The sequence below is a fragment of the Podarcis bocagei genome, assembly GCF_964188305.1.
Source record: "Podarcis bocagei genome assembly, chromosome: 8".
In the NCBI taxonomy this organism is placed as follows: domain Eukaryota; kingdom Metazoa; phylum Chordata; class Lepidosauria; order Squamata; family Lacertidae; genus Podarcis; species Podarcis bocagei.
Window position 1 is genome coordinate 93,523,168 of NC_138133.1, and position 27,293 is coordinate 93,550,460.

A 27,293-nucleotide genomic window follows, 5' to 3' on the forward strand; every position below is an offset into this window, starting at 1 on the left:
GAGCAGAGAGAGGCGTTCCTGGCACAGGAGCGGCCCCCTCCTGTTGCAAACACAGCTCCTGTCATGGGACAGAGCCTGCTTCTTCAAGAGGGGAGAGCGTGCCAGTGCTTCCACAGAAGTCGAATGCACAATGAAGAATGCACAATGAAGCACCTTTTCACCCACACAAACACCCCCTTCTCTCCTTCACGCTTGGGAGTGGGGTGTGTGTGAATGTGCTTTAAACGTATGGGGCGTGTGCAGCCTCAGCGGCACCATAAAGCCAAGGAGACAGATTGTGGCCGGCAGCTCCAGAGCCTGTGTCCACTGCACCAAAACCGCAAAGTGCCCCCCTTAGTGGCAGGGTTGATACACCCCTGAGGACCAAGAGAGGTGTGTGAGACCGGCTGCATGGGCCCTGGAGGCAACCGACACAGGACCTGAGGTGGCCACAGCCCCTGGCAGAGCCCAGGCAAACAGAGGACTGAAGGAAAGCCAAGCTCCTAGTCCTCATGGGGTGCTCTGCTCCCATCCAGCAGCCACCAGAAATGAGGAGACTGGAGCCACGCATGACAGCGCCTCAAAAGGTTCCCTTCCTCTCCTCAAGGAGCTGGAGAGGCCCAGGACTTGCCAAGACCAAATTCCTGGCTGTCTCTGATGAGTCCCAGAAGAGGAGGGGGAGGGGCAGCTGCCTCCTTCGCTGAGTTGCAGCAGAGTCTGGCCTTCCAAGAGGAACATAGGAAGCTGCCTTATAGCGAGTCAGACCATTGATCTGTCCAGCTCAGGACTGTCTACACTGGCTGGCAGCACTGGCCCTTCAGGGTTTCAGGCAGGAGCCTCCCCAGCCCTACGTGGAGATGCCAGGAGGGGCTGAACTGGGACCTCACTGAGTTACGGCCCTTTGGCAGTGGATTTGGGCCTGGGGAGGGGGTGGCTTCTGCAGGCGGAGCAAGGGCCTCTCCCTGAGCTACCTGCCCCCCTCCCCCATTCACAATGCTCCAAAGAACAGGCCAAACATCTGAGGATCCCATGACCCTCAACCCAGTTGCACAATCACGGCGCTGTTGTTTCTGACCAGAAGAAAGCGCCTAGGGCTTATCTGCACATTTAAGATTTGGGGGCTGGGCCCTCCATGTTGCGGAGCCTTTTCAGAGATTGTCTTGCCACTGCCTGGATGGGCCAAGGGACTTAGAACCCCACCCAGCCTGTTCCTGGTCAAGCCGCAGGCGGCTTTGTGGAGTTGGTCACACCCTGGGCTCCCTGTTAAAAGCAGCAACAAAACCTAGGGCCCTCTCCAGAGGAACCTCTGGCTGAAGGGCACCCCCAACCCTGCTCCCCAGACAGGCCCCAAGCCCCCCAAGCAGGCACCTTCCCGAGGGAGCGGCTCTGCAACGGGGAGTCTCTGTGCCTCTGTCTCTCTTATTGATTGCATTCATTACAATTACCGGTATTCTCTGCCCTTCACTCAAAGGTTCCAGGGTAGAAACCTGCAGGGCAGCTCTCTGCCCCCTTGCAGACCAGTGGGGCAGCTGGCAGAGGGAGGGCTGGTGGCTCCCTGGCTGGTCAGAGGGCAGCCCCTTTGGGTCCAGGGGGGCAGCACGCAGCAAGGCTCCTCCTCCCTGCAGCTTCTGCTACCGACTGAACTCCAGCCATTCTGGGGACTTGAAATACAAACTAGCCAACCAGAATTGTAGCAGGACATGGAAGGAGCACTTGCCAAGCAACAGGCAGATTTCAAGACCCAGGTCCTCCGGCCTCGGCCACTGGACATCTCGGCCTGCCTTCCTGAGTCGCGTCCAGTAGCATCCTTCCCCACACAAAAGGGGGGCCACGTTTGACTTTGTGCCAGCACTCATCACAGAACATCCCCCCACATTTCTCCGCCTGACCAATTCACCCTCTTCCACAGACAGACTTGGGGAGGGGGCATGCTCTATGGGAATTCTGTCAAGGGTGCTGTTTGGGGGCTTCTGTCATGTGCATGCACAATTTCATTCTGCACGGGCTCTGATGGGCACAGTGCCGGATTTAAGTATAAGCTAAAAAGGCTATAGCTTAGGACCCCACTCTCTTGGCCCCCCAAAAAAATTTAAAGTGTAAAAACTGGGTGTACATTTCCAAAAGATAAGATAAAAAACAACTAAAAGAAAACCTACATACAGCAGCAGTGTTTGGTGTTGTGTAGGCTCCTGTGATGTAAGTCATAGGCCCCGCCTGCTAGCCTGCTCCCTACAATATCCCTGGTTTGCTCCTTTCTATATATAGGGTGCCTCCATTCTGCATGGACTGCTTGCACGGCAACATGTGCAAATGGCTTGAGATACCTATGATGTCCATACATTACCATCTAGCATATATTCAGCACAAAAAAACAGCGACCATTTGTTGTTGACAAAGGACAGCTGGACATAGAAAGGGCCCCATTACCTTCAGGAGCTGAGGACCGCATCAAACCTCAATCCGGCCCTGGTCGGACACCAGCAGCCCCCCCGCCCCCCCGGGGTGACAGGTGCTCCGCAGCCGGGTTCGTGCAAAGCCCACCGATTGCGCGCCACCCAGAATCTGCGTCTTGCTCCTGGGGCTTTTGGAGGCTGAGGCTGCGCGGGCCACGACAGCCCCTTCCCGGAGCCCAGAGGTGGGGGGCTCGCTCTGCTTGGCCCCCGCGGCTGCCCCCCCCCCCCGCCCGCAGGCAGCGCGCCTCGCCCGCCCACTTGCCCGGAGACCGCCCTCGGCTCCGCTCTCGGGGGATCGGCGGCAGAAGAGGGCAGTCGAGCTCCGGGCCCCCTTCTCCGGAGGCCTCGGTGGGGCGCCCGAGGGCAGCGCAGATCGCGAGGCCGAGGCCGGCGCTCGGACCCGGGGCGGCTTCCCGAGCCGCCGCGACAGCCGCGCCTTCCGCGCCGGGCGGAGCTGAGCCCGGGCCCGCCCCGGCAGCGGGGCTCGGGCGGCGGGACGGAGGCTGCAGCGGCGCCAGCGGCGCGTCCGTCCTCCGGGCGGCATGTCGGGCGCGGCGGAGCCGGAGGCGGCGGCGCCGGTGTCGGCGGCGTCGCAGGAGGAGAGCGAGGACGAGAGCGAGGTGCTGGAGGAGAGTCCCTGCGGCCGCTGGCAGAAGCGCAAGGAGCAGGTAGCGGCGGAGCCGAGGGCCGCGGGGTCCCCTGGCCGCCCCCACGAGGGTCTGCGCAGCGCTTCCGGCGGGCCAGGGCTGCCCCCCCCAGCTGCAGCGGGGACCGGGCAGGGCGGAGGCCGAGCCGGGCTTCCTCGGTGGCGGGCGAGCGGGGTCTGCAGCCGCGCCGGTGCCTCCCTGCCCGACTCCCCCCTTGCCTCGGCGGGTCTCCGGGGACCCGTCGGGGCGCCTGGCCGTCGCCTCCCCTCCCCGCCCCCCGCCTGGAGGGGGAGCCGCGGGGTTCCTGCAAAACAGGGCAGCGGGGCAGCCCCGGTGCGGAGCCGGGGAGAGGGGGTCCCAGGCGGGCCTCTCCTCTCGTGGGCTGCTTATCTGGATGTGGCGCCCCAGAAGCGAAGTGGGGCCGGGAGGCAGCCCAGCTCAATCCCCTTCCGCTAGGTGGGCTTTGCCCTCCTGGCTCTTGCGCCCCCCTTAGCCAGCCCCGCTTCGCCCCACATTCAGAAGACAGTTCCCTCCTGTCGCCCACAGACAGAGCAGGTCTTTGGCTGGGTCCCTGCCTACCTGAACAAATCTCTCCTTCTAAAGGCGACGAGATCAGGAGGAAGCCTCCGAGCCCCCCTCCATTTGGAGAAGGGACACCCTCTCCCTGGCACGGGACCCAGCCATTATTCTTTGCACGGGTGCAGAGCCCCCCTCCATTGCCCCTCCCCCAGGCGCCTCTGATAAGGCCCGTGTTTGCCTTCAGGGGAGGCCCCCAGCCACGATAGTGGGGGCAGCCGGGAGCCAGCTGGTCGTACAGCTTTCAGCACAGAGCAGCTGGGAAGAGGGGCTCTGGTGGGATCTCTTTGCTCAGGGCAGGCAACCCCACTTCCTCCTAGGCTAGGCCTCCCTGCCCCACAGCACGCAGGCAGTGTGACCCCCTCCTTCTTACCGCCACAAGCCCCATCATGTCTCCCTCTGCCAACACTGCGGGGGGGGGGGCTCCTCTTTGTGCTGCCGCCCCTGAGCCTGGAAAACTGTGAGAGGCTCAGCGTGGCTTAACCTGCCTGGGAATGTGGCTCCCTGAGCTGCACTCTGCACTCGCCCAGAGACACACCTGAGATTTTGTCTGTGTTTCTGCTGGCCAGCTGGCCAGGACTGATCTCTCTTTCCTCTTCCAGGGTCTCCTTTCTGCCCTCCCCCAGTGCCTGTCTCAGGATCACTCTGCAGCGGGGGGGGGGGGCTGCTGGGACCCTGCCATTGCCACGCTCTCCGAGTGCCAAGGAAGAGGATCCTGCCCAGGTGGCCTCGCTGCCGCTCTGAGGCACAGGGTGGAGCTCCCGCTCTTGGCTCTGCCCAGTGCCAGAGAGGCTCTTGCCCTCCTGGGCCTCTGCACACAGCATGGCTGCATCGCAGTCCAAAGGGTCTCGGGAGCCAAGGCCTTTGCTGACAGAATGCAAACACAGGCTGGCGCATCCCAGGAAGGCAGGGCAATTTCTTCTGCGCTGACCTCCCCACCTCTGCTGTTTGCAAAGCCTTGGCAGCTTCAGGCTTCCATTGACACAAAACTGGTCTATGGAACCGCCTGCCACTGGCCTGGCTGATGCCACTGGCACCAAGAGCCAAAGTGCCAGCAGTCCTTGCTATGACCCACCTCCTGCTGAGGGGGGCTTCTCCCTCGTGGGGGTTACCACCATTGCCAAAGCTGCCTCAGGAGCCCGGCCCACCCATTGGGCCACTTGCTCTGGCTTCTGGGGACAAGCCTAGATGTGCTGGTGTCCCTCTGGGGCTGGGGCAGACTTCTGGAGCCCCACAGGGCCAGATCGGTGATCCCTGTCTTCTGAAAGAAAATGTCCATGTAGAGAATGGGAAGCTTGGAGGGTTGTTGTTTTTTAAAGAATACTCAAGCAATATATGCAATTAATGGGGAAAAATGCCTAGAACAAGCTGTGGGTCTGGCCTGCCCCTCTCTCCCTCCCCGCTTTGCCTCCTGCTCTTATTAAGGAAGAAGTCCTGCCAGCCGCCCTCCACTTCTGCTCCTTGGTGGAGGATCCTTGAATAAGCATGGGTGGGGTGCCATGGGTGGAGGAGTGCTAGCCAGGAGGCCCACAGGTGACCTCTGCAGAAGGGCTTCTTATCTTGCAGCAGACCTGGGCTCTGGGCTGGCTTATCAGGGCCTCCTGCTGTGCCAGGCTTAGAGGAGGGGGGAGGGGGGCTTTGGCCTTCACTTGGGCCTTCAGCCCCTCCAGACCTGCTGCCTGCCTGCCCAGCCTGCTCCACTTTGCTCTGGAATGAGGCCTGTTGAGGAATTATTATTATTATTATTATTATTATTATTATTATTATTATTATTATTATTATTATCTTGCCTTCTTCCCCAACAGGGTCTCAGGGCACCTTACAGATAATATAGAAGCAGCTAAAATATAGGGGGAAAGCAATAATTAAAAAACAATTAAACATTAGTACAATTAAAAAATATGAATATAAAAAACCACTAAAGCATTAGAATATAAACACCGCAGGACCTGCCCTTTCCTTAAATAACAGTCGGTTCCCAAAGGCCAGTCAAAATAAAACTGTCTTCACCTCCTGTGGAAGGTGTGCAAGGAGGGAGCCCAGCCCATCTGGCTTCTGAGGTCCCAAAGTTGTGGGAGAGCAGTCACCAGCGAGAAGTCCCTCTCCCGTGTTCCTTCTGCCTTCCTGGATTGTGGTCTGGCTGTGTCTCTGAGGAAGGCAGGCAGAGGTCGAGAGGAGGGAAAGGAGGGAAAAGGTGACATGGTGCAGAGGCCCTCTTGGTCTCATATAGCCTCTATGGGGGGGGGGGATCTCCAGCTCCTTTTGCAAAAGGGACTTCAAGGGACTTTCTTTGCAAAAGTGTCCCCTCACAAAATGACCCTTAAAGGCCCAGGAGCAGCCCGCCCCCCCCCCCTTGGCAGCTGCCTCTCTTGCAGTCTCAGAGACCGCAAGGCTTCCACATGCCTGGCCCTGTTTGCCTCCTGGGTCTGGCAATGCAGTTGCCATGACTACAGCTTCTCCAGAGCAGCTGTGGTACCCAGCCAGATGGCCCTGCAGCATCTTGTTGGCTGATGAGCCAAGCCCTCTTGCTCCTCATTGGCTGCCTGGGATGGGAGGGGGAAGCAGAAAGGAAGCAGCTCCAGCCTCTGAAGAGGCCAGAGACTATCTTGGGTGTGAGTTTTGGTGAACCTGCTCCCAGCCTTGCTGGCTGTTTCTCCACCTGGCCTGGGAGGATGGAGTTCAGACTGACTCCAACTACGAAAGCAGAGGCTGCTGAACAGACTCATGGGCTGAGGTGCTGTTTGGGTTTCTTCTCTTGTCAGGGTTGTTGCTGTTGGTTTTTTGTATCTTTATTTTGTATCTTGTGATTTATGTGGAAACTGTTCAGTTTGGTTATATACTTTTTAGTATTTCGTTTATTGTTTATGACCACTTTTGTTATGTTGTTGTTAGTATTTTTTCTTCTTGTAAGCTGCCTTGAGCCAGGGCTTTTGCCCGAGGAATTTCTCACCAGCATCAGCAGTTGTCAGGCATCCTTCCCCCAGAGAGGGTGGTTGTTAAGGACATTTATCTCACGTCTTCCCAACAGAATGTTGCTCAAGGCAATCAATGATTAAAAAAATGAAGCTCATCAAAATTCAAATTAAAACATTTATAAACCGCACACCAAAGTTATAAGCAGAGCTGGAAACCAAAATGGTTTCAATTATATCAACAGCCAATGCAAAGCCAGCCACTGAAAGTCAGCAGCAGAGCCAGTGGGAAAGAGACGTTGCCTTCCTCCCCCCCCCCCCATTTGCCCCCTGGAAGGCGGTCAAAGAGGAGGTTGAACTTCCCAAAGGAAGGTCTCCCAAAACCTGCCTCTGGCCACTGCCCCTCCTCCCCATCTCCTTTGCTGCCCCCCCCGGCTGCGGCTGCCCCCCAGGGTGTCTGTGTGACGCTGCCTGTCTCCTTTTCAATCCCTCCCTGAAACGTCAGGCTCCCGTCTGGACCCCGCCATCTTCCCCCCCCAGGAAATGAATTTGCCCAGCTTGCCCAGGTTCCGCCCTCGCTGTGCCTCCCCACCCTTCATTCATTTAAAATGGTTGTCCTCTGCCTTTCCTCATCTAAAGCTCAAGGTGGCCACTACAAAATCAAACCACCATACAACCCTTTCAAGTCCCCTTTCCATAAACATTAATAATAACAATTTTATTATTTGTACCCTGCCCATCTGGCTGGGTTTCTCCAGCCACTCTGGGCAACTTACAGTACGTATAAAAAATTGTAAAATATCAGACATAAAAAAGTTCCTGATAGAGGGCTGCCTTCAGATGTCTTCTAAAAGTCAGATAGTTGTTTATTTCCTTGACATCTGATGGGAGCACGTTCCACAGGGTGGGTGCCACCACTGAGAAGGCCCTCTGCCTGGTTCCCTGTAACTTCACTTCTCACAGGGAGGGAATCATAGAATCGAATCATAGAATCATAGAGTTGGAATAGACCACAAGGACCATCGAGTCCAACCCCCTGCCAAGCAGGAAACACCATCAGAGCACTCCTGACATATGGTTGTCAAGCCTCTGCTTAAAGACCTCCAAAGGAGGAGACTCCACCACACTCCTTGGCAGCAAATTCCACTGTCGAACAGCTCTTACTGTCAGGAAGTTCTTCCTAATGTTTAGGTGGAATCTTCTTTCTTGTAGTTTGGATCCATTGCTCCGTGTCCCCTTCTCTGGAGCAGCAGAAAACAACCTTTCTCCCTCCTCTATGTGACATCCTTTTATATATTTGAACATGGCTATCATATCACCCCTTAACCTCCTCTTCTCCAGGCTAAACATGCCCAGCTCCCTTAGCCGTTCCTCATAAGGCATCGTTTCCAGGCCTTTGACCATTTTGGTTGCCCTCCTCTGGACACGTTCCAGTTTGTCAGTGTCCTTCTTGAACTGTGGTGCCCAGAACTGGACACAGTACTCCAGGTGAGGTCTGACCAGAGCAGAATACAGTGGCACTATTACTTCCCTTGATCTGGATGCTATACTCCTATTGATGCAGCTCCTATTGAATTGCCAGAAGGCCCTCGGAGCTGGACCTCAGTGTCTGGGCAGAACAATGGGGGTGGAGACGCTCCTTCAGGTCTACTGGGCCGAGGCCATTTAGGGCTTTCAAGGTCAGCACCAACACTTTGAATTGTGCTCGGAAATGTACTGGGAGCCAATGTTGGTTTTTCAGGACCAATAAAAAGAGCAGTTAATGCAACAATCGAGCACCAGCAGTTGAAGTTATTCCAAATCAGCAGAGTAAAATGTATGCAATAAATCAACCCCTTGCAAACCCCAAAACCTTCTGCAAAAGGAAGGTTTTTACTTGCTTAAGGGGAGGGGGGCACAAAAGGCTGCTCTTCCTTTAGCAGGAGCTCCAGAGCCAGAGGAAAGACCGGCTCCTTCCTGCTTCCCGGCAGGGAGCATTTCAGGGGTGGTTCAGGGGATACACAGGGCGGGTGGCAAGAAGGTCAGATACCCCAGTCTTGAGCCATTTAGGACTTTAAAACTCATCATTAACACTTTGAATTGTGCCCCCCCCTCCGTGAAAGCGGAGTGGGGAGGTCACTTGGCCCCCATATGGGGCTGCATTCTGGGCCCCCTGTAGCCTCTGGGGCAGCACAGTGAAGGTGCATGGTTGTCAGGAGGGACTGTGGCCCCCAGACATAAAGCTGCCCCACCCTGGTCAAGAGAAATCCTCAAGAGTGTGTACCTGTGGTTCCCAGGGAGGGGCAGCCTCATCCAGTACAGGTGGGGTCCCCATTCCTGCTCCACCAGCACCTGTGCCAGGTCTGTGTTGGCTTTTGGCTTATTTGCCATCTCCCAGTGTCAGATCAGGACCTGCCCAGATGCCTTGGCACAGGCACCCCCAACCTTCAGCCCTCCAGGTGTTTTGGACTACAATTCCCATCATCCCTGACCACTGGTCCTGTTAGCTAGGGATCATGGGAGTTATGGGCCAAAACATCTGGAGGGCCGCAGGTTGGGGATGCCTGCCTTAGCAGGACAACAAAAGAATAATAATAATAATAATAAATTTTATTTATATCCCGCCCTCCCCAGCCGAAGCCGGGCTCAGGGCGGCTAACAACAATAAAACAGTACAAAAGTACAACATAAACAACATTCTAAAATCATTCATTATAAAAATTAATTAATTCAAGCCACTGGCAACCATTGGGCCAGAGCTCTGCGAAGATTGCCGAGGGAGGGAGTCAGGCTGTGCCCTAGCCAAAGGCCTGGTGGAACAGCTCTGTCTTGCAGGCCCTGCGGAAAGATGTCAAGTCCCGCAAGGCCCTGGTCTCTTGTGACAGAGCGTTCCACCAGATCGGAGCCACAGCCGAAAAAGCCCTGGCTCTAGTTGAGGCCAGCCTAACCTCTCTGAGGCCTGGGACCTTCAAGATGTTTTTATTTGAAGACCGTAGGTTTCTCTGTGGGGCATACCAGGAGAAGAGACAGAGCTGGGTGCCACCTGCTCACTGAGACTGAGTGACCCCCTCAGCCTGTAACCCCAACCCAGGGCAGCAGCTCAGGTGCCCAGCAGGAACCCCCAGTGCCTGGCAGTGGCCTCCCCACAGGGACCAGGACTCCCTCTTTCCAGGCCCCTCTCTTCTCAGGGAGCTAGTCCAGGAGGCTGGCGTATTTCTCTGCCCTATTGAAATTTAGACTGTAAACCTCTGGGGACCTGCCCTGCCTTAAAAAACCTTCGACCCATATTGCGCCTGTGTGGTTCTCTGCAAAGTGCGCTTCCTCTGCTTTGAACTGTCCCCTCCCTGCCCTGACTTCTTTCTCTCCCCCCCCTTGCCCTTTGCTCCTCCTCTTCTCAGCGATGCCACCCCCCCATGTCCTGGCATGCCCCCCCCTGGCCACACAGCCAGAGGCGAAAGAGCAATGAACCCGTTTGCACAAGCAAAGCAGTTTCAGCCTTTTCTGCACAGCAATGGTGGGGGCTGTTGGATGAAGAAATCCCTGTGTCCCGTCCCCCCCGCAGTCCTTTTTGGGCTTTGCTCCTGGGGACCCTGCCCCGGGGTTGCTTAATAAAAAGGTGCCACAAAGACTGGCTCTGGGGTGAGTCACTCCCCCTTGGTCTCTTGTGGGGGGACATAGACCTTCAATTAGACGTTTTTCGGGGGGGGGGGAGTTAGTCTGATGTCCACTTTGGCTGCCCCTTTTGCAATCCCAACTAAGAGACTGGCAAGTGGGTGGCGCCTGCCCATCATGTGGGGAAGGTGGGCGGATTGCGACCCGTTTCAGTGGCAATGGGCAGTTGGGTCGGAGGCCTTCCCTGCTTGGGCGTGGCCACTGGCCCAACTGTGGCTTCCTCCGCACCTTGGCCAGGGGGCAGGCAGGGTCCTTGCTGGCAGACGCTGCCTCTGAGACCCCCTTCCCTCTTGGTGGGTCTCCTAGGCACGGTGCCCATGTGAGGGGTGCCCTGTTCTTGCAAGTTGCCAAGGTGTGTCATCCCAGGCACACCTTTCTGGGCCTTTGACCGAGGGGGTCCCCATGCCAGCTAGCCGGGCAGCCAGCAGCGGAGCCACCCCAGGGTGAAGACGGCTGGTTTCTGGCCCTGGCAACCCCACTCCTTGGCCTGGGGGGAGGCAGGTGGCCGGGCGTGGGGGGGGAGGATGGGGACAATGGGGCCTCTTTGTTCCCCTGGCAGGAACTGGGCCATGAGACGTGGCTGCCAGGACGGCTCCATCTTCCCCTCTTAATGAACTCGGGCTGGCGCTGCGGCTGGAGGCCTTTGTCTCTCCTGGCCTGCCAAGGCAGACGTCTGCTGGTGCCCCAAGCCCTGGCAGGCGGACGGGACAGGGTGTCCTCTCTGGGCCACAAACAATCCTCCCTTTCAGCAGGTGCTGGGACAGCTCTGGCCTCCCCCCCCCCTTTGCCAGCGCCTGCTGCTGTCGGAGGCCCCACAGCAAGGAGGCAGGTGCCCAAGGGCCGAGGGGTTGGCACAGCCCCCCTGCAGGGCATGCCCTCGGTCCCGCATCCAGGAGCCAGCCCTCTGCCTCAACTTCCCCTGTGGCAGGAGTGGCCAGCCAGGCAGGAGAGCAGGACGGAGCCCGGGGCTGTGCTAGCAGGCTGCCTTTTGCCCTTGCCTAGCAACAGCCGGGGCCTTGTTTTCCCCCCGCCCATTTCTGCCAAGGAGATGTGCTGGGTCTGGGCCCAGGTAGCTTGGCCAATTGGGGGGCCATGGCGACCTCTCTTCCCCCCCAGGGAACCACTGGCTACATTCCCCGCCCCCCAAGCATCCTGGGAATCTCAGCGTTTGTTTACTAAAAGATATCCCACATTCCTTTGCCTGCCCTGGATGCCACCCCCAGAGAGGCTGGGAAAGTGTGCCTCCTGCCCCATCCCCATCAGCCTCTGTGCCCCCCACAGAGGCTGAGTAGCAGGGCAGGAGCCCAATAGACCCCCCCCCCCACACACACACACATGCGCACCCTTCCTTGTATTCGGAAATATACTGCCTTTGATCATGGGGGTTAGCTTAGCAAATTTATTAATAGTTTCCCACAGCAGATGGTCCCGCAGCGATTTAGAAGAATAAAATACAACGAAGCAGAATAAAATACATGAACATATTGTCATAACAAAAATAAAAACATCCAGTCGCTGGTGCTGCCCAGAAAGGCAAAGACAGATTTGCATGACACTGAAAATCAGACAAGCTGGAGGCAGATGGGTCTGCAGGGAACAGGGCATTTTCTAGCTGGGAAGCTACTGCAGAAAAGGCCCGTTCTCTCCTCACCAGCCCTGAGGACAGAAACAGCTGGCAGGATCAGGCCCGTGACCCATCTAGTCCAGCATCCTGTTCTCACAGTGGCCAGCCAGATGCTTGTTGTAGGAAACCTGCAGGCAGGATCCAGCCTCCAGAGCAACTCTCTCCTGCTGCGCTTTCCAGAAAGGGGCATTCAGGAGCCTTGCAGAGCCTGGCAATTGGGACTGGTGGCCTCCACTAGCCCTGTCCTCGGGGGGGGGGGTTGTCTAATCCTGTTTAAAGGCCTCCAAGTTGGTGGCCCTCCCAGCCTCCTGTGGGCGAGAGTTCCACAGTTGGACTCTGGGCCGCATGAAGGAGGACTTTCTTTGATCTGCCCTGAATCTTCCAGCATTCAGCTTCACTGAAGGTCCCGGGGTTCCAGCGCTACGACGGGGAGGAAAACCTTTCCTCTCTCCACTTCCTTTGTGCCAGGCATCCTTGCAGAGGCTTCTCTCGTGCTGCCCCTTCCTTAAAAGTCCCAAATACGTCAACCTTCTTTCATAGGGGAGTCGATCCACCCCAGATGACTTTGCTGGTCCTTTAGCTCTCCTGGGAGATGGCACACCCAGAAGGGCCTCAGGTGAGGATCTCTGGGACTAGGCAGACAGAGAGTCCTCTGGGGTTAGGAGTCAGGAGCCGTGGGAGATTTAAAAGGCCAAAACCATCTCTTTGAATTAGGCCAGAGCAGTTTCCACAAGAAACAGTGTTAAATGTTGTTGTTGTTGACCACCATTCATAGGTATCAGGGCAGTTCACAACATAAAAATACAGTACAAGATAAATAACACAGAATACAAAACAAAAATGAAGCAGTCACCCACATCCCCTGCTGCAAGGAGATCTGCTCCTCCTTGTTCCCGTCGGCCACAGAGCCCTGCCCTCTGCAAGAGCCAGATTCCAGGCCGTCTCCAAAGGCAGCCCCACGCATTGCAGCACTCTCCCAGTGCTTGTCTGGGGCCGTGACTCCGCTGTGCTCGGGGGGGGGGGGACAGGGCCCACATCTCTTGCACGCTGAAGCTGCGTCTCTCCCCGCAGGTCAACCAGGGCAACATGCCTGGACTGCAGAGCACCTTCCTGGCCATGGACACAGAGGAAGGCGTGGAGGTTGTGTGGAACGAGCTGCAGTTCACCGACAAGGCGGCCTTCAAAGCTCATGAGGTGAGGCTGGCAACCCCCTAGACCTTGGGGGTGGTGCACGCCAAGCGCTCTTCCCCAAAGAAGGCGGCGCCTCACCCTGCCCAGCTCCAGACCCCCAGCTTGTTCCCCATGGCTGAGTCTCCCCTCCCTGCCCACTTACTCTGGCAACAGGAGAAGATCAAGACCATGTTTGAGCAGCTGGTTGTCGTTGACCACCCCAACATCGTGAAGGTCCACAAGTACTGGCTGGATGTGAAGGAAATCAAGGCCCAGGTGAGGCAGGGGCCCCCCATGGAGGCTTGGCAGGGCTGCCCCCAGCCCTTGGGATAAGCTCCCTCCACAATACGGGCCCAGACCTGACCCTGAGTGGGGAAACGGGTTGAGGGTGACCACCCTGGGGGAGGTGGGCTTGTGTAGGGGTCTCAGGGGCAGAGGAACGGCTTTCCAGGTGGAAGCCCTTGGGTTCAATCCTGGCAGCATCTCCCATCTCAGCTGGAGCGGCAGCGGCTGCTGAGGCTGCCAGCGCAGGGCTGGCTTGGCAAGACCCTCCTGCGATTCTGGAGAGCCACTGCTGCTGCTCCAGGTGACCGAGAGCCAGGGTGGGGGGCAGCCCCACACATCCAAAGTCTGGTGCCCATGCCCTGGTTTCTGCAAAGCCGTCATGTACAAAAGAGCCACCAGGCTGGTGCCCAGAAAGAAAGCTCCAGGGCAGGATCCTAAGCATAGTAAGAGCTTGGCAGAAGGGAGGAGTCCTAGAACCCTCTTTCTGTTGGAGGGCTGGGTGTGTCTTTGGGCGTCCATTTCCAAACCTTGCCCGTGAAGGAGCCTCTCCCCCTTGGGGCTGCTGTGGGAAATGTGGGGCCTGAGATGCTTCCTGGGGCGGCAGGTCAACCCCTCAGTTCACCCACCTGGTCCTCCCCACCAGGTGATCTTCATCACAGAGTATGTCTCCTCCGGAAGCCTGAAGCAGTTCCTCAAGAAGACCAAGAAGAACCACAAGGCTATGAATGCCCGGGTAGGACCCCTGCCCTGCCCCCCAACCCCCACTTCCCCCAAGCCAGGCAGGGAGCACTTCCCCCAGGCCCCTGCAGGGATGCTCCAGATTGCCTCCCAGGGCGACAGGCGTGGTACAAGGGCGGGGGGGGGGGAGCTGGGAGAGAGCCAGAGGAACCCTTGCAGCAGGAGCAGCAGGTCAGGCAAGACAGACCTTCCTCTGAAGGAGCTACGCCCCGCAGGCTGACCGGGGCCCCCGATGGGTGGGTGAAGGTGGATTCAGGGCAGGCGGCTGCCCTGTCCAGGTGGCAGCTGCTCCTGTTGAGCGAAAAAGGCGGGGGGTGGGTGTCTCCTGAGCTGACTTGATCTCTCATTGCTCCCCCCTACCAAAAAACAAAACAGGCTTGGAAGCGCTGGTGCACTCAGATCCTCTCGGCCCTCAGGTGAGCCTCTGCTGCCGCTGCTCCCCCCGCAGTGCCTCAGCCCCACCCTCTCTGTGGGGAGAAGCAGTCCAATGCCCCTCGACTCCCTTCCTCTTGCAGCTACCTGCACTCTTGCGACCCCCCCATCATCCACGGGAATCTCACCAGTGACACCATCTTCATCCAGCACAATGGACTCATCAAGATTGGGTCAGGTACGGAGCGGGGGGTAAAGAACCGCCTTTGCTACCTGTGGGGCAAACTGACATGGGAGGACCTGGTCCGGCCCCCACAGCTCCCCCCCCGTGGTCAGGCAGGGGCCTCAAGGCTACACTTGAAAGCCTTTCCCCTCCTGCTTCACAGAACCACGTGCTTTTCAGCAACTCTCCCTCTCTGTTCTCTCCCTGCAGTTTGGCACAGAGTCTTTGCGAAGGGTAAGTGCTGCCTCTTCCTCTTGCCCCCCAAACGTATTCCCGACCGTGTTCCATAGGGAGCAACAGGCGGGTTTTCCTCCACATTCTTCAGGGCTCCAGGTCTTGTGTTTGACCAGAGGCAGCACAGCCACCCTAAGTTCCAGGAGTGCTGGGTTGCTTCCTCATGAAGACCTTCTCTGGGTCACTTGGGCTTCGGGGGCAATGGAGTGTATGTGTGTTGGGGGGGTCCCTATCCTCTGTTCTGGCCCCAGTCCATTCCTGGAGGCTGTGGGATCTCTCGCAACCTGCTGCCTGGGGGAGGATGGGCCCCTCTGGACACTCCATGCGCTGTCACTTACGGTAAGCCCTTCAGAAGCATCGCTGCCTCTGGCTGTGGCAGGCAGAGCCGAGCCATGGTGGCTGCAGCCATCGATGGCCCTCTTCTCCGTGAAGTTGTGCAATCCTCTTTTCAAGGCCTCCACGCTGGTGGCTGCCACTGGCTCCTGCAGGAGGGAGTTCCATAGTTTAATCCTTGTATCCGCCCTGAATGCTCCAGCCTTCCTCTCCCTTCTCCCCGTCCCACAGCCATCCCGCCTGAGCTCCGCAGCCCCATCCGTGCCGAGCGAGAGGAGCAGCGCAACCTGCACTTCTTCCCCCCGGAGTACGGGCGTGAGTAGTGGTGCAAGAGCCCGCTGGAGGGTGGGCGGGGCTTCCCTGGAGGCGGGGCTTTGGCCAACTGGGTCTGGTTGTGCTTGCTTTTTCAGACGTGGCGGATGGGACGGCCGTGGACATCTTCTCCTTTGGGATGTGCGCTCTGGAGGTAGGGAATCTGGGGAGTGTGGATGGCCACGCAGGGGCCCTGGTGACCCTGCCCTTGGGGGGGGGTGGCTCCCTTCCCCACATCCACCACCTCTTCCGCAGGGGGCTCCTTCCCAGGCCAGCACTGTCTTCTGGCAAAAGGGTTGCTGCGAGCCATGCTGCCCCTTTTGTTCTGCCCCAGCTTCACCCCCTTGCCCCCTCCCCTCTGCTTCTCCCCACAGATGGCGGTGCTGGAGATCCAGTCCAATGGGGACACCTACGTGTCAGAGGAGGCAATTGAGCGGGCAAGGCATTCTCTGGATGACCCCATCATGCGGGTGAGAAAAGCCTCTTGGCCACCTCCCCACAGGGGTGGCACAGCAGGGGATCCGGCTCCCTGCCTGTCTGGTGGCTGTGGCAACCCCTCTGCCCCCACCCCCATTGTAGATGCCTGGAATGCCCCACTGCCCTTTCTTTGAGGGCAAATGCTGCCGGGCGGCCTTGAGAGGATGAGCAGCAGGACAGTGAGGCTGCCTGGCTCCTCCCCAAGTCCTGCTGCTGTGGCAAAGCCCGGACACCTCTGGACATTGCAGGGGAATCTGGCTTCCCAGCCAGGAACGAGCCTTGGCTTCAGCTGGAGGGCTGTGTTGGGAGTCTGGGGCCTCTGCTGGTGGCACCAGGATGGACAGATGGACGGATGGAGCTTGCGCCTCCTCCCTGCCAAGCCATCGCTGGGCTTAGTGTGACGCATGAACTAGGCCAGGGACGTCCAACTCCCAATAGACTGCAATCTGCTCACAGTATTAAAAAACTGGCAGTGATCACCCCATTGTTGTAAAAAGACTGGCAGCAATCTACCCAAAGTTGTGGGGCTTTTTTTAGGAAGCCAAAGTTGGGGGGGGGGTTGTTGTTGTTTTGCTTTTTTTGCTTTTTTGTAAGGAGATGGCTGAGGGGCCAGAGGTCAGCCACGATCTGGAAGAAACACACCGTGATCTACCAGTAGATCATGATCTATCTGTTGGAGACGCCTGAACCAAGCCTTCGTGAAAGGCTTGGGACGCCCCATGGCGGCGGGGGAGGTGGGCAGCTTTACTGCGGAGGAAGAGCCTGCTGGATCAGGCCAAAGGGGTCGTCTAGTCCAGCATCCTCTTCTCACGGTGGCCAACCTGGTGCCCATTGTGGGAAACCTGCAAGCAGGGTTCTGTCCCCCTATGGCATGGCTAGGCAAACCAAGGCCCGGGGGCCGGATCTGGCCCAATCCCCTTCTAAATCTGGACTGCGGGTGGTCCGGGAATAGCGTGTTTTTACATGAGAAGAATGTGTCCTTTTATTTAAAATGCATCTCTGGGTTATTTGGGGGGGCATAGGAATTCGTTCCTTCCCCCCCTCAAAATATAGTCTGGCCCCCACAAGGTCTGAGGGACGGTGGAGCGGCCCCCCGCTGAAAAGGTTTGCTGCCCCCTGCCCCATGGTTTCCACCCACTGGAATTGAGAAGCCCCTCTGCCCCCAGCTGTGGAGACAGAGCCCAGCCACCCCTTTGGCAATCCTTGTTCTGGGTCCAGCAGGGCCTCAGAGGCCAGAGCCAGGAAGCTCCCAGGAGGCAAGGCAGGTCCTCAGGGGAGGGGGAGCCAAGGTGTGTCCCACGTGGCAATTCCCTGGCAGCGTCTCGGCTGCCCACGTCTGCGCTCCCTGCCCTTTCTCCTGCTTTGCCCGGACACTGTGGCCACTGATCTGTGGCTTTTCCTGCCCGGCCTCTTGGCTGTAGTGCCCGGCCTTCCTGGTAGGAGGCTGTCGCTGAGCCCGGCTTCCCCTTAAGACACCCCCCCCGCTGCCCCTGTGTCCTTGCAGGAGTTCATCCTGGGCTGCCTCCTCCTGAACCCAGACCGGCGTCCTACGGCACACAACCTCCTTTTCCACCGCGTCCTCTTTGAGGTCCACTCCCTGAAGCTCCTGGCCGCTCACTGCTTCATCAGCAACCAGTGTGAGTTGGGGAGGGGGTGGGATTGGGGCAGCTGGGAACCCCCCCCCCCCCCGGCCAGGCCGTCCTGCTTCAGCCCCAACCAGCCCTGCCTGCCTGATTCTTGCAGACCTGTGGCCTGAGAATGTGGTGGAAGAGAAAACCAAGCAGCTGGACCTCAGCATCGTCATGGCAGAGATCCAGCGAGAGGGTCGCCCGCCTGTGCAGTGGAGGTGGGCAGCCAGGGAAATGGGTGGGGCTGGGCAAAGGGAACCTCTCCCCACCCCCACCCCCAACCAGCCAGCCAGCTCCTCCACACCAGTGTGGTGTAGTGGTTAAGAGCGGTAGTCTCGTAATCTGGGGAACCGGGTTCGCGTCTCCGCTCCTCCACCTGCAGCTGCTGGGTGACCTTGGGCCAGTCACACTTCTCTGAAGTCTCTCAGCCCCACTCACCCCACAGAGTGTTTGTTGTGGGGGAGGAAGGGAAAGGAGATTGTGAGCCGCTTGGAGACTCCTTTGGGTAGTGATAAAGCGGGATATCAAGTCCAAACTCTTCTTCTTCTCCACTTTAGATACTCAGAAGTTTCCTTCCTGGAGCTGGACAAGTTCCTGGAGGATGTGAGGTGAGTCTGTGCATGGGCTGCACGTGTGGGTCCCCCTGCCCCCTTCATGCTCCACAGCAGGATTCCAAGGGTGTGGGTCTCTTGCATTCTGGGACTGCAGTGGGGCAGCCCTGCTTTTTGCCTTCCCCCCTCCAGGAATGGGGGGTGGGGCAGACAGACGGATGAAGAAGCAGAGCTGCTGCTCTCTTAGGGGGCTGAGCCCCAGAGCCCCTCTCCCCCTCCCCTCTTGGGCTCTGGCTGCCAGTCTCCCCCGGGATGTGGGGTCCATGGGGCTGATCTGATGCTCCCAGCTGGCCTGTCTTTCTCTCCTTTCACCCCAGGAATGGCATTTATCCCCTGATGAACTTTGCTGCTACCCGCCCCCACACGCTCCCCAGATCGACATCCCAGCCCCCCGAGGACCCTCAGAAGGCCAAGACGCCCACGCCAGAGCCCTTTGATGTGGAGACCAGAAAGGTAAGAGCAGCTTTGCAGAGCTGCAACGGAGCGGCCAGAGGGTCTGCTCTGCATGTGCGAGATCCTGACCTCAGCCCCCCAAGGGCATCTCTGGGGTGGGGGGCCTGGAAAGACCCCGGCCTGCATCCCTAGTGGAAACCAGTGTAGGCTCGGTGGAGCCCCAGGGCTCTGGCCTCAGCACCCACAGGGGACCCTCTTCCCCAGCTTCCCCTCCAGCGTGGGGTGGGGGCCCAAGGAGCCCCCTCCTGAGGAGTCCCTGCCTCTCCCCCCCCCAGGTGGTGCAGATGCAGTGCGGCATGGAGTGGAGTGAGGAGAAGAGGCAATGGCGGGTACGTCTCCCCCCCTTCTTGGGCAGGGCTGGGGAAGAGGGCAGGAGGGAGCCCTGGCTGTGGGGCAGAGGAGAGGCAGCAGCTCTGTGGGTGCCCTGCAGGCGCCGTCAGCCAGCCTCCCCTTCTCACACATGGGGAGGGGAGATTCTCCCTCAAGAACTCCCCCCCACACACACTCTCCTTGTGTGTCCTCCCAGCTCACGCTCCTTCTGGTCCTGGAAGACAAACTTCACCGCCAGCTGAGCTACGACCTGCTGCCAAGTGAGTGGACTCCCCATTCCTCCAGGGCAGGTGGGCCTCCCCTGTACCCACCCCCTCACAGTTGCCTAGTTCTTGGACCTGAGACATTGGTGGGGGGCTCCCAGTGGCACAGCCATGGTCTTGGGGGGCTGCTTTGTTGGCCTGGGGTCAGCAGTGCCTCCCACGCTTTGTGGGGGTCCCTCCCCACGCCAGTCTTCCTTTCGCCTCTCACTCACTGCCACGAGGCTTGAAATACCAGCCGACCCTCCAGCCCTTTGGTGCCCCCCCCCTTCAGCAGCTCCTCCTCCTCCTCTCCTCCGCAGATGACAATCCCAAGGACTTGGCTATGGAGCTTGTACACTATGGATTCATCAGCCCGGTGAGCTTCTTCAGGGCCCACCCCCTGGTGAAGGGGGGGGGGAGGGAAGCAAATGAGAGAGAAAAGAAAGGTTTGTTTGAGGCAAGAGCTCTGGTCCTGCTCCTCCCAGGGATTAAGCAGGTGAAAAACAGGTGGGGCTGCATTTTTCAGCCAGTTCTGTCTGCCTAGGAAAATAATCCAAGCTGTCAAGTTCCACAAGCGCTTTCTCTTTCTTTCTTTCTTTCTTTCTTCTCCCCTTTCTCTTTGTGTGCCTTTTTCTGCGTAGCCTCTGCCCCTCCCTACCCAGCGTGGCCAGTGGCTACAGTGGGAGTTGTGGATCAACAATTCCCGGAGGGCGACAGCCCCCACCTCCAGCCCCCCACCCCTGCTGGGCTGTGGGCACCTGCCTTCCTGATCCCCCTCAGTCAGCTGACATGGGGGGGTACCAAAAGGCCCTCCTCTTCCAGGGCTACCCTCTCAAACTCAGTTTATGATACGATACGATAATCTTTATTGTTATTGTCCCATAGAACAGAACAACGAAATTGAAAAAATCTACACCAGACATTCGAAAACCAACAGGCCTGCTATCCCAGCTATCCCAGCCTGGTTAACCCCCTAAAAACTCTGATACCCCATAATTAAATACAATATACTCCCACAGAGACTACCTTACACTGCGTTTAAAACCAAAATCGCATTTGGATAAAAACCGTTTCTCAGGCGGCTGGTTTGCTGAGCCACATGCAAAGCTGCAGAGGCAGACTGCCAATTCTCCACCCTCTTTTTACATTTCTATCCCCCCTTTCCTGCCAAGAAGCTTAAAGCGGCACACACGGTGCTCCCCTCCCCATTTCATCCTCGCATCAACCCTGTCAGCCAGGCGAGGGATGGCAACTGGCCCAAGGTCACCTGGCAGGGGGACGAGAGCCAGCTCAGAGCCAGCCCTGTGTTGGGGGCAGAGAGAAAGGGCATGGAAGAGCCGGGGCGGAAGGCAGTGGGGCAGATGCCCCCGGCTGCGCTGGGGCAGAAGCCTCCCCCTAGGGACCAACTGGGAGGAGGAGGGGGCTGCCACGGAGGCCCAGCATGGGGGAGCGGGAGGGGAGCCCCCGCTGACCCTGCCTCTTCTTCTCCCCCAGGACGACTGTGAGAAGCTGGCCGCCTTCCTCGAAAGCGCCTTCCGCAAGCAGCACCCTCCTCCCTCCTGAGCCAGCGTGGTCTGGGGCAGGTGGGCCCCATTGGAGAAGGGACAGGAGCCACCTTGGGCGTGGTGGGCGGAGGGCTCCTCTGTGCCAAGGCTGGCTTGGAGGGCAGCAGCCGGGTGGGGGAGGCACCAGGAGCCCTGAGGGTGCCCCACCGGAAGACCAGCTGAGAGTTGGCGCTGGCCAGGGCGAATCTCAGGGACGGTTGCATTTCCACCAGCCCCCCCATCTCCCTCTGCTGGTGGGGGTGGCAGAGGAAGTGCAGGCTTGCTCAGAGCCCCCGGTGGCCCCTCTTGCTCCGCAGCGTCCTCTTACGATGGAGAGGGTGGCAGGCTCAGAGCCACGAGAAGGAAGCAGAGCTCCAGAGGCCTTAGCTGGGCCACCACACCCGCTGGATTCCCCCCTCTGCTCCTGTCCATCCCTGATTGGGGGCGCCAAGAGGGAAGTCCCAGGACCTCGTTCTTCTCGGAAGGGTCGGGAGCCACGGGGCAGCTGAGCTGCTGGCATTTGGACTGGGAAGGAGCTGGGCCCCAGGAACCCCCTGCTTCAGAAGCTGCTTCTGCCACCGCCACTTGGAGCTGCTCAGCTGTGCCCTGCTGCTCTGGGCAGGCAACGTGTGCGGATTCTGCTCTCTTGTGATGTATGTTGTGTTTGCTGCTGAGCTGCCTGCCTTGGGCACCTGGTGCTGGCGGTGCCAAATCCCCCCCCCCCCCCGTTGCTTTGCCAGTGCCTGTGATGATAGCAATTAATATATTAAAATATAACGAGCCTCTTGGGGATCAGTGGCCTCCTCCGTTTCTGAGAACTGGCCCTTTCCCAGCCATTCTTCTCTGGGCAAGAGGGCCGGGATCCTGCGCAGCCTCAGCTGCTCTGCCTGCCTCCCTTGGAGCCCAGCTCGGGTGCCTGCAGCGCCAGTCAGCTGGATGGTTTGTCCCCTGGGAAGAGGCAAAGCAGCTCTCAGGAAGGGCAGACAGAGGCAGGAAGAGGGCCCTGCTGGGGACACTCCTCTCTTCTCTGGACCAAAAAGCTGCTTGACCTGCACCCAACATCCTGCCCCAGCACGGAACCCCCAACCCAAATGCATGCCCTGCTTCAGCACCATCAGCCTGGCCGCTTGTGGGGAAGAGGGTGGGGAGCTAGCAGAAGCTGCTTGTCCTGTGCTGCCTCCATGGTTGGGCTGCCCCTCCCCCAAGCAAATCCCAAGGCAAGATTCAACTAGCAAGTCTTGCGAGCAGAACAGAGCCAGCATGAGGGCTCCTTTCTCCCGCTGTGCCCACAGAAATTGGCTGGCAGTTGCTGGGTGATCCCCCCAAACTGCACTTGGGAGGAAGAGAGGAGACCATCCCGCCTGGCAAGCTGAGAAGCTTGTGCTGATGAAACAAGTGGCCCTTGTACTACCTGGATTTCCTCAGCACAGGAATGCTGCCTGCCAGCGCCCTGGTCTTTGGCGAGCAAGGGGGGGGGGTCCTTGCTTGCTGCTGCTCTTTGATAAGCCAGCTGTGATCCTCTCTGCAGGTGGGCTTGCTCAGGTGAATTATGTAATTGTATTCTTCCACCCCCACTGCCCTTAGGCTTCCCTTGTCAAATAGCCAAAGCCCTATTTCCATCAAGGCAGCTGGGCTAAATGAGCCTCAGATCCTGCTGCTGTCCTTGCTCAAAGTCCGTCACCCAGCGCAGTCCATCCTTTGCTGGGAGGGCAGACGCAGGCCGGCTGTGCTGGAAGAGGCTGAAAGGCTTTTCGGTAGTAAGATGCACATTCCAAAGGACACCCACGAGCTCCAGAGAGGAAGATCCAGAAGTGGGCCCAGGGGGCATGGATGCCATGTGCCCCCAGCAGCCCCAGACTCTGTTTTCTTTCTATTTCTATTTTGAGAAAAGTAAGTCTCCAGCCCTCCTGGAAATAAAGCTAAGCAGCAAGATGTGCAGGTTCCCCTTCTACACACTGTCTGTAAGAAGAGCCAGTCTGGCTGCTTCTGCCTTTCAAGGTTTTTAGCCAGTGAGTGAAGTCAGAGCTGTGAATGATGAGTGAGTTGTTTAGGACCCCAGAGATTCCCATTGCCTGGTGTCTTAAAGAACTGCTGTTTTCCCCACTCCTTTAGCACACTTTTCTGGCTTGCGATTCACTTTCTAATCCTTAGAAACTCTGTAGTTTGCCCACCCTTTTCTCCTGGTAGTTAGGATGCCTCTTTCCTGTGGTGTTACTTTCTGCAAATACAGTAAGTATGCATGGACGTAAAAACAACCCACCTTTGCAAATGGCAAAATGTGAAAATTTTGCCAAGAGGCTTAGGTACGTCTCCTGTTGTGCACTCATTAAGAAGTCATCTATAGCTGACTTACAGTACAGTGGTCTACATGTCTACTAAGAAGCCCATTTGTGATAAAAAGGGCTTACCCTATGGCTTTGGTTTAGGGCTGGCAGTGAGTGAAAGCCGGCTCCTTGTGCCTTTAACAACTGTGTGGCAGACAGAAGTTCTAGAAGTTAAGCCTTTTCAATTATGGAAATACAATGTTTCACTTGTTCACAATCTGTGTCCCAAGACATTTTATTATGTGTGTTTGCACTGATTCTTAATTAATTCATTTCATAAAATTTAAGCATTACTTGATTGTAAAAACAAAACTATTTGTATGACACCAATAACAGGTAACGTTTTGCACTATTTTGCAAGAGGGTCAGAGGACCCAATCCACAGTGCACTTTCCCTAGAAAATCCCACTGGCACCCCTGGTTGCAGGCAGACCAGATAAATCTTCCAGATTTGCATAATCAAATCAACTTCTAGCTGCAGTAAGAGGGGCCATAGGAACGCAAGTGGGCGGTTTTGTGCACAGCTGGGCCCAGAAGCAAACTCCAGCAGCTCTTCACAAAGCCTCCTGGCCCTAGGCCTGGGAAAAGCCTCCCTCTGCTGCAGACCCCGGGGAGCTGAACTAGGAAAGCAATTCAGCCTCACCTACATGGTGCCCACTTCACTTGGGCCCTCCGTCCTTTCCCTGCTTATTTGACTCCGATACCTGAGCCTCACAACCCACAACTTCCAGCTTTTGGCACCAGGGAATATTCCGTGTCTGCCGTGCCTTCAGGACTAGGCCAGATCCTGCCATTAATGCCAGTGTCAATTATTGGTCTTTGTTGCTCTTGTAGAACCCAGAAGGGGGAATGTGCTTCTTTAGGATGCGTTTCATGCAGATTTCTTCCTGCTAGACTAGTCAAGGAGCCTCCTTTGCACCAAGAAGAGGCAGGCGGTTCTCACTCAACCGCCTGACAGATGTTACCATGTACAGCCAATCTCTATAAGACGGCTGAGGAACTTCTGAAGGGAAACATTCATGGAGCACTCGTTCCTGGGAGTCATGGGTGATGGTAGTGGGGAATGCTGTTGTGCTCATGTTTGGCTTGCAGGCTTCCCATACGCAGCCCGTGAGACATTGGGGGAGCAGGATTCCAGACTTGGTGGGTCCCGTCTGGCTTGAAGCAGCGGCAGCAGGGCTCTTCTGCTGTTGCTATTGTGTACGTGTTAAAGTGAAGGGCAAAAATTCATGCAGGGGCCAGAACGTATGAAACAGAGTCTAAAAGCCTTAAAACAAGAGCAAACAAAGCCAAAGTCTGAATGCCTGCACAACACAGTCACTGCAGGGACTGTCATTCCTATGAGGAGATCTCCCAGGCCAGGAGGAAGATTCTTGGCTGCATTCACCAGCTGAATCTAACCAGTGTGATGTAGTGGGTAAGGGGACACAGGTGGTGCTACGGTCTAAATCACTGAGCCTCTTGGGCTTGGCGATTGGAAGCAACGGGGTGAGCTCCCATTGCTCTGTCCCAGCTTCTGCCAACCTAGCAGTTTGAAAGCACACCAATGCAAGTAGATAAATAGGTACCACTGCAGCAGGAAGGTAAATGGTGTTTCCGTGCACTCTGGTTTCCATCACGGTGTCCTGTTGTGCCAGAAAATTTCAGGAATATATATTCAAGTAATATATTCTGATCAAAAAGCCAAATCAATTGTAAACCAGGTGGTAGCAGATAATTGTAAGATACAGAAGGGAACGAGAGAGGGGTGTCCATTATCATCCCTATTATTTATTCTGACTCTAGAAGTCCTGACGAGAAATATCAGGGCAGATGAAACCATTAGAGGAATTACGGTGGGGGAAAAGACATACTGTATAAAGGCATATGCAGATGACCTTGTAATTACAGTTGAGGATCCTAAGAACTCTCTTCCAAAAGTTCTAGAAAAAAACAGGAATTTGGGCAAGTTAAATAAAACTAAGACAAAGCTGTTAGTGAAAAAATTATCAGAGAAGGATAAAAAAGAACTACAGCAGAATATTGAAATAGAGATTCATAAAAAAGTTAAATATTTAGGAATTTGGTTGACAACCAAAAATATTATTATTAAAGATAATTATGAAAAAAATGGAATGAAATAAAAAGGAATCTAGAAATATGGGAAAGAATGAATTTATCATTGCTAGGAAGAATCACAGTGATTAAGATGAAAATATTGCCAAAAGTGTTCTTTTTATTTCAGTCAGTACTGGTCATAAGTAGTGCAGCATGCTTTAAGAAATGGCAAAAGGATATTACAAAATTTATATGGAAAGGGAAGAAACCAAGAATAAAACATAAATTACTTATGGATATTAAAGACAGTGGAGGCTTCTCCCTCCCAGATTTTAAATTATCTTATGAAGCTGTTACTGGAAAAATCCGAGGGCTCCCTTGGACAAAATAAAGACACCAACCAGGATAACTTGGAGCAAAACAGCAGCCTGTAGGCTTAGCCTTTATTGAACTGTTGCAACAGGGTGTTCCCCTCACTTGCAAGAGAGAGGAAAGACCCAGAAAGATGGTGTGCAAGACCTTATAAAAATTTTGAAATTCCCATCCTCTAGGTCAAGCCCACCCCCAGAAACATCATGCATACATTACAGAAAGGAGGGGTTGAGGGAGGAGTGGTGGTGGTAACCTGAGTGTCCTGTCATCTGGCTGGTTCCCCCTTTCCCCCTCCCCATGAGTACCTTCCAGGAGACAAAGGGAGTTGGCAGTTTCCTGCCCCCAGAGGGAAGATCTGATCATTGTCCTTTGTTTCAGTCCATGCTGAATCCACTCCCATATGCAAGTTCTTTGTGATCTTGATGATCTTCTGTCTAGGACCATCAGGGTTGGCATAGCAACTGGGCAGGGCTCCTGTGGATGTGCTGGGATGGTCAAGGGATTATGGCTGACCAGAACCAAGCCACCCCCCTTTGATAGTCCTTGTCATATGGAGTAAAATAAAAATGGAACAGTGCAAATCCGATGTATGGTTGATTTTTCTATGAATTTATAACAGAAGTGTGGCATATGTAGTGTGTGAGTGTGAGTGTGAAGTTTGTACAAACTGAATGATTGGGGTGGGGGGTTCCTGCTACAAAACCGCTTGCATTGCTTGGATCTGGGACTGGATCAAATTAGAAAATACATATATATTAGAATTAAAAGGACATGACAACAGATTTGGATGGCATGCGTACTAGTGGTATGAGAAAGGAAAAGTGCATAAAGGATTATATAATTATATAATCAGATCACTTTTAAAAGTTTGGGAAAGATACAATGTCAGGGGTTCAGAAGCAGAGACGCAGAGAAGGGAGGAGACAGAGAGCGAGGGGGAGGAATACGAAGGAAAGATGAGTGGGGATGACGAACCGAGATCGCCGAGCTTATCCAGTGAGTCCGAGGATTCCCAGAAGGGAGCGCCAGCAGTCAGAGCAAGGGGGGAAAGCAGGGGGACATCCCAGGAAGAAGGGTCCAGAGAGGAATCAGAGAGCAGCAGTTGGAGATCGGGACCCACGTACCCAGACGGGAACAGCGGGGAGAAAGGGGACCAGATATCGGGTTCCGGAGGCTTTCAGAAGGAGGGAGGGCATGAGTCAGGAGTAGTCACGCCCACCTCGGGGAGCGACGAAACGATCAAGAGGAAGGTTGAGAGTTGGGCGCGCGCGCCAAGTTCAAATGTAGCGGAAGCTGGCGCAGTAAGCAGCCCAGAGAGTGAACCAGGTCCCAAAGCCCGCCGCAAGGAGGCGGAAGGGTCAGGGGGGTCCGCGTCAGAAGAGAGTAGGAAAAAGGAGACCCCGGGGGGCAGAAGGACCCAGAGACGGAGGGAAAGGCGCAGGAGGTGGAGCAAGGCTAGGGTATTAAGCTGGTGTGCTAGAGGCGGAGACTCAGACGGGTCTTCGCCGGTCTGACCTAGAAGAAGTAGGGCTGCACATTGCAGTTTGGAAATGGAACCTGTAATCCAATAAAGACTCTTTTAACCTGAACGCTGGCTAGCGTGGTCCTATGTGAGCTGGGACTGAGTGGCAGCCCTGACAGTAAGACCCGTCTCCTTAAAAGCTTCGGACACCTGATACCTCGCAGCGGAGGCAGAAGCAGCGAGAGGAGGAAATTGGTGTTTGGGAGCGAGCTCACAACGGTTGGCAGAGATGACGGAAGCAGAG

General features: G+C 56.3%; 1 protein-coding gene across 3 annotated transcripts; it reads left to right on the top strand.

Annotated features, from left to right (window-relative positions):
• The first annotated feature begins 2,938 nt into the window (after positions 1-2,938).
• Positions 2,939-23,335, top strand: NRBP2 (nuclear receptor binding protein 2). 3 transcript variants are annotated; one of them, XR_014010881.1, is made up of 19 exons: positions 2,939-3,100; positions 12,914-13,036; positions 13,187-13,288; positions 13,941-14,030; positions 14,411-14,451; positions 14,551-14,645; positions 14,841-14,864; positions 15,429-15,512; positions 15,608-15,663; positions 15,884-15,979; positions 17,491-17,623; positions 17,730-17,832; positions 18,172-18,222; positions 18,543-18,678; positions 18,954-19,007; positions 19,205-19,298; positions 19,571-19,626; positions 20,745-23,111; positions 23,150-23,335. XR_014010881.1 is itself a non-coding variant. In XM_081205441.1 (18 exons), the coding sequence occupies exons 1-18, from the start codon at positions 2,975-2,977 to the stop codon at positions 20,811-20,813; spliced, it is 1,533 nt and encodes a 510-aa protein (XP_081061567.1). In that variant the 5' UTR covers positions 2,939-2,974; the 3' UTR covers positions 20,814-23,335. The 3 variants fall into 3 exon arrangements, 2 of the variants coding, with proteins under 2 accessions (XP_081061567.1, XP_081061568.1); XM_081205441.1 differs by having other exon boundaries at positions 20,745-23,335; XM_081205442.1 differs by having other exon boundaries at positions 2,942-3,100; positions 19,205-19,268; positions 20,745-23,335.
• Positions 23,336-27,293: the final 3,958 nt, after the last annotated feature.